Source organism: Palaemon carinicauda, chromosome 15 (genome assembly GCF_036898095.1).
Source record: "Palaemon carinicauda isolate YSFRI2023 chromosome 15, ASM3689809v2, whole genome shotgun sequence".
NCBI classification, from domain to species: Eukaryota; Metazoa; Arthropoda; class Malacostraca; order Decapoda; family Palaemonidae; genus Palaemon; species Palaemon carinicauda.
Window position 1 is genome coordinate 81,696,871 of NC_090739.1, and position 7,126 is coordinate 81,703,996.

General features: G+C 35.7%; 1 protein-coding gene across 1 annotated transcript; it reads right to left on the reverse strand.

The window, feature by feature from the left end:
• Positions 1–2,957: 2,957 nt before the first annotated feature.
• Positions 2,958–4,291, reverse strand: LOC137654043 (uncharacterized; the record flags this gene model as incomplete). The annotated part of the gene is made up of 3 exons (XM_068387678.1): positions 4,053–4,291; positions 3,604–3,677; positions 2,958–3,514 (listed from the first exon to the last, which is right to left on the reverse strand). Coding segments are annotated over exons 1-3 (870 nt in total), but the record flags the coding sequence as incomplete, so codon positions are not given.
• Between the last annotated feature and the right edge of the window lie 2,835 nt (positions 4,292–7,126).

A 7,126-nucleotide genomic window follows, 5' to 3' on the forward strand; every position in this document is an offset into this window, starting at 1 on the left:
TATATATATATATATATATATATATATATATATATATATATATATATATATATATATATATATATATATATATATATATATGACAGCAAATCTAGAGCCACAAATTCATTTGGTAAACCAAATTTCTTCATTACTTTAAAAACAAAGTTCATATTAACTCTATCAAAGGCCTTAGACCTGTCTAAGCTTAAAATTGCCAAGTCTCCACTCTTTTGTTTTGCATGAAAAATTACATCTCGAATCGTATTATTACAATTCCCAATCGACCTTTCCTTCACTGCACAATATTGTTCTGAGGAGATAATCTTTCCAATAACACATCTCAATATGTTTGCTAAAACCTTAGCAAAGATTTGATAGTCAACATTCAGTAGGGATATAGGTCTCCAGTTCTCCAACAAGGATAAATCTTCTAATTTAGCTAATAATTTCACTACACCCAAATTTTGACTATAGGACATATATTTCAGTCACAATGGATTTGAACACTTCCATAACGTCAGACTTTATTATAGACCAAAACTTTTTGTAGAATTCTATAGGAAGTCCGTCATACCCTGGTGACCTTCCTTTACACATACTCTTGATACCATCAAAAACCTAAATTTCCTCTAATTCTCTACTTAACAAACTTACATCATCTTGATTTAGGACAGAATGGCATAGGTTAAGAAAATAATCTTGACTTTTAGCTGACCTGTTACCTTACTAAACAATTTTTTCAAAGTGCTCCATAATACAAACAGAAATTCCATGTGCTTTCTATAATGGAACCATCTGCTTATTTTATGTTAGTATTTCGTGCATGAATTTTCTTTTTCTGAGCACCAATTGTACGATCATTTAGTTTGGCTCTTATCTTTATACCTTCTAATATTTCATTCAGGATATCACAAATCCTATTCTTGAGAATCTTGATATTTTCAAAATTTACACTAGTTTTATAGTTAATATCATAGAGTTGACGCAATCTTGTTTGTAATAAGTTCAGCAAACCATACTTTTCTTGTGAAATATTTTTACATAATCTGACAAAGAATTTTTGCTCAGTCCCACCATAAAAGTATGTTATTAAATGTACCCTTTTTCTCCTTTATAAACTGCCGTATACGTAAAAAAATATCTTCAATTTCATCGGAATCTAAAACTTTAACATTTAACTTCCAATACCCTGTGACAATTTTTTTGTGTTAATGTTTTATTTCAAAACAACTATACTTTGATCTGAAAAATTTATTGGAATGGTGTCTGCAGATGTTATATTATTAAAAAACTTTGCAGTATAAATTCTGTCTCTCCTGGATCCATAGTTTTCACGTATATAAGTGTATCCTAGTATCCTATTTGCAAATTTGTAATTATCTTTCAAAGTAAGGTTTTTCACTGGAGTACTCATAGACTTAGACAGTTGAAATCACCTTCAAAAATAAGATAATCATTATTATGTCGCAGGCAATACAATATTTCATTCCTGAAAAAGTCTTCCCTTTCAGCAAATTTACTGGCAATAGATGGAGCATACACATTTGTAATAGGTATGATGCAGGTAAATCAGTTGTTGTTTGCGGATGATACTGTACTGGTTGCAGACACAGAAGAGAAGCTTGACCGACTAGTGAGAGAATTTTGAAGGGTGTGTGAGAGAAGGGAGTTGAGAGTTAATGTGGGTAAGTGTAAGGTTATGAGATGTACGAGAAGGGAAGGTGGTGCAAGGTTTAATGTCATGTTGAATGGAGAGTTACTTGAGGAGGTGGATCAGTTTAAGTACTTGGGGTCTGTTGTTGCACCAAATGGTGGAGTGGAAGTAGATGTACGTCAGAGAGTGAATGAAGGTTGCAAAGTGTTGGGGGCAGTTAAGGGAGTAGTAAAACATAGAGGGTTGGGCATGAATGAGAAAGTGATTGTACCAACAGTGATGTATGGATCGGAGTTGTGGGGAATGAAAGTGATGGAGAGACAGAAATTGAATGTGTTTGAGATGAAGTGTCTAAGGAGTATGGCTGGTGTATCTCGAGTAGATAGGGTTAGGAACAAAGTGGTGAGGGTGAGAACGGGTGTAAGAAATGAGTTAGCAGCTAGAGTGGATATGAATGTGTTGAGGTGGTTTGGCCATGTTGAGAGAATGGAAAATGGATGTCTGCTAAAGAAGGTGATGAATGCAAGAGTTGATGGGAGAAGTACAAGAGGAAGGCCAAGGTTTGGGTGGATGGATGGAGTGAAGAAAGCTCGGGGTGATAGGAGGATAGATGTGAGAGAGGCAAGAGAGCGTGCTAGAAATTGGAATGAATGGCGAGCGATTGTGACGCAGTTCCGGTAGGACCTGCTGCTTCCTCCGGTGCCTTAGATGACCGCGGAGGTTGCAGCAGTAGGGGATTCAGCATTATGAAGCTTCATCTGTGGTGGATAACGGGGGAGGGTGGGCTGTGGCACCCTAGCAGTATCAGCTGAACTCGGTTGAGTCCCTTGTCAGGCTGCGAGGAACGTAGAGAGTAGAGGTCCCGTTTTTGTTTTGTTTCATTTGTTGATGTCGGCTAACCCCCAAAATTGGGGGAAATGCCTTGGTATATGTATGTATGATAATGCAGTTATTGTAACACTCTTACACCAACAATTCTACAATTAGTATCAATCTCCTTGGTTAGAAATTTTACATTTGTTTTATTATTTATACATATCATTGTACTTCCTTTTAAATTGATTAATAGATTGAACACTATACACATAGAATTAGTGAAATAACTCAAACCTGAAATATCTTTAACGTTATGTTCTTGAATCAACAGAATATCAATTTTATAGTACTTAATACGGGACACAACTTTCCTTTGTTTCATTACCTCATTTAAGCCATTAATATTTGAAGTGGCAACAGAAAGAGCCATTACAAAGACGAAAAAGGAAACAAATACTTTTTCTTTTCTTTGACAACCTATCTTTTCCATTCATTTTTTTTCCTTCCTCTTTTCTTTAATGGATTTTCCTCTAATTACCTTTAATTTACCTACAGTATCTAAATCTATATTCCACTGGCCTTTTGGCATCACGTCTGAACCTTTATCACCATTTTTTAATTCGTCTTCAATATCACTGATTTTATTTACCTCTACATCCATGTCACATTCTTCAGTAGTACCATCCACTGATTCACCATCCCTATGCACTGAAACCGCTATATTGATTTTTTTAAGATTTCCCGGTTCCTCATTTATATCATCCTCAACGGGAATGAGACTTCCGATAGTATAAGGAATACGAGGTTCATCTTGTGAGGGAAGCCCCTCATCCTCATTTATTTCCGTAACTTGAGAAGCTCCTTCGGGTGCACTTTTTATTGAAAAAATGTCACTGTCACTATCGGTATCAGTTAAATTATCACTATTACTTGGAACATGACCCTTCAAGTCACGTGATCGATCATCTATTTCGACTGTGTGTTGATGAACAGCAACATCATCAACATTCTTGGATAAGGTAATTGTCACTAGTTGATCTCCTACTGCTTCGCATAATTCGTCTATCCGGTCCGCTCTAAGGTTGCTGGTACTTTTTTAACATTTTCAATACTATTTCCATCACATGGTGGTTCCACATTTCCTTCATTACCTGTTGACTGTTGAACATCAGGAGTACCCTCTTCATCCTGTATCTGGCCCTTGTCAGAATCCTTGCCGGCATTGCTGGGAAATCATTTAAATTGAAAATATTTAACTTAGGCTCGCTATCCATATTACATTTAACTGCCATATGAGAGTCTCTTCCACACTTGTAACACGTCTTTTTCTGGCCGTTATATAAAAACACAATATTATAACCACAAATACTAATGGAGGATGGGATATTTTTCTTTATTTACATTTTCACAGTGCGTGTTCCATTTTCCAGACCACTTGTTCTCTCATGAGAAAAAGTATTATGTCTTAGATGAAGAACTTTCCCATACTGTTCGAGGACACTAATTAAAAGGGAGTCTTCTATATCAAAATGTGCATAACATATTGATACATAAGTATATACACTGCTCAAATTGACTATTAGGGCCTTTTCGCCATTACTGAAATGAATCACTTTGTCTTCGTACTTTCATATAGTCACCAAAAACCTTATCCTCAATAAATTTCACAGCCACTCTGTTATTTGGTATGTTCTGTAACCCTTGTATGTCCTTTTCTCTTATTTTCAACTTATTGAATATGACATCACATGCCGACTCATAATCAAGGGGACATGAAAATTTTGAACCGACTGTAGTCTTTGGTTTAAGTCTTGCAGACATAGGAATGTTGTTAGTCATTGTCCTCAGGAGTTTATCAGTGTCAGTGCTAGAGTGTGGACGTGTTGTTTCGAGCTCTGCTATACATACCCTGAGTCATGTTTTAGCTTTGTGTTTCTTGCTTAGAATATCATTGAAAAGATATTAGTTAGTCTTATGGAGAAACCTAAATGATAAGAAACAGTACACTATGTCTGCTCCTAGCTGTGTCTGCTTCATATGTAATGACACGGATGGAGAACGGAGAAAATGGATAATATGTGAATGTAATAGACTCTGCCATAAGAGATGTGTGCATATAGTGACAGCCATCAGCGAGAATGAACGGAAAAGCCAGGGCTGGTTATGCCCACACTGCGTACGTGAAGCCAGACAAAACAATTCAGTAATGCCAGAATTAAAGGAAGATGATGTAAACGTGAGAGATCTGGCCCTGAACGAACAAGATGCGAAAATAGATGACGTAGAAAACAAACTTGCGGACCTTAGCGCAGACGCAGCAAACTCCACCCAGACCACCGACCTCACTGAGAAAGTTGACATTCTTGCCATGAATATGGAATCAATTAAAGCAACACTTCAAACGTTGATAGACCCAAAACCGGAGAAACCGACATTTGCTGACAAAGTTAAGGAAAAAAATCTGTTGATAATTAAATCAACTAATACAGCAACTAAAATTACTGAAAGAAAACTTGAGGTTGAACAAGTACTTAAAGACATTCCTATACTTAACACGAGGTCAACTACGAATGGAGATGGTTTTGTAAACTTTGCAAACGATATGATTAGAGAAGAGGCGGCAAACAAAATATCAGACATTGGTGGCCGACACTGAAACGAGAAAAAACTAAAACCCAAAATAATGATATGCAATGTATACAATGATGAAGATGATGTAGTAAATGCTTTGATTCAAAGAAATCGCTACCAGGACCAAATCCAAAATATAGAAGATAAGATAAGTGTAGTCCTGAAGAAAAATGCCTCGAGGGGAAACCACCCACCATGTGCTGAAATGTGATCCTGAAGTTCGGAGGGCTATTCATGATAATGGGGACAAAGTTTCGTTACAACGAGGTATCTATAACATATGTGATAGGTACCACGTGATCACCTGCTACCACTGTCAGAGGTATGGACATTTTGAAAAAGATTGCAAGTCAAAGAATGAAGATAAAGTCTGCGGGAAATGTTCAGGGAGACACTTCACCTGGGAATATAATTCGTAAGTGTCAAAGTGTATAAACTGCACAAAGTTAAACAGACCAAGTGACCACACAGTAAATTCTAGAGACTGCAATGCCTTTGACTTGGAAATGAAAAGACTAGTGGAAAATACTGATCATGGTTACCAGGGATGTCATAAACTGTGGCTATGTAAATATACAATCTGTAGGTAATAAGACTGTTCAAATTCGAGAATTGATAAACGAGATATATTTAGATATGCTAGCATTATCTGAAACATGGCTAAATAACTTGGACAAGGCAAAGATCACTGAAATGACTCCCCACACACATGCCTTCTTTCACATACCGAGAGAAGGTAGGTCTGGTGGGAGTGTCGGACTCTTTTTTCATAAAAGTTACTCAAATCTCAAAACGTTGAAAAGAATTAGTGTAACAATATTTGTATATATAGAAATAAAATTTACACCAAGAAATAGAGGAAATATCCTTTGTAACAATCTACAAACCTCCTAGAACAAACACTAGTATCTTTTTTGAAGAATTCGGTGCTCTCATTGAGATGATTATCATGGAGAAAAACGAATTTGTTATCTGTGGAGACTTCAATTTTTGGATGGATAACACATCAAATACAGACACTTCGGCATTTAATGAGTTACTAGAATCATATCGACTAGTGAATAATGTCGGCTGTACAACTACTTTAACTAGTCATATGCTAGACTTAGTTCTAAGTGATGACATGAATAATATTGTATGTGATATAAAAGTCGAAGAGAAATGTACTATCTACCTCTACAGATACATGCATTAGTAAAGAAAATAGACTTTAGACATAAATCAAATTTTTCTCCTACCGTATTTATTGAAGAAGTTACAAAGAAAACAAATGATACTATCAACAATCTCTGTGATCATGATGACCGACGTCTGTTAGGAGCTAAGTATGCTAACTGTCTTATGACCACTTATAATAAAGTGAGTAAAAGTAAATATGATACCACGTGCCCACCGATGGAAAAGACTATAACTGTAAAAGAACAATCTCATTGGTTTGATGGAAAGACTTTGGTAAAAAAGAGGGAAAAAAGAAGTGAAGAAAGAAATTGGAATAGAAAAAAGGAATACTATAAGAGAAAGATCCTTGAAGCAGCAACAGTCATAAATAAATTATATGGTCTCCTGAATGTTATAATGGGAAATTTAAAAGAAAAGAAGCTACCTGATGGATACAGTGACCAGGAACTAGCAAATAATTTTCTAGTATTCTTTAAAAACTTAAAATGAAAATATAACAAGGTCATTTGTAAATACTCAACATCAGATTAATGATACACCAGGCACACAGACAAAATTAATACAATTTAACAACATAACACAAGATGACATCACCAATACTATCAAGAGAGCAAAGAAAACTAACTGCAAGATCGATCTTAGATTCCTATGCCAATATCTGAAGTAATTGGAGAGAGAGACTTTTCTAGTCTAGCCGAAATAATAACGAGAATAGCAAATGCAAGCATTGATGAATGTAAGTTTCCTAAATCTGAGAAAATTACTATAGTCACACCAGTTCTGAAAAAGGCACTAGACTACCAGGAATCAAGTTCATATAGACCTATTTCAAAAATATCCTTTGTCTCAAAAGTGCTTGAATAT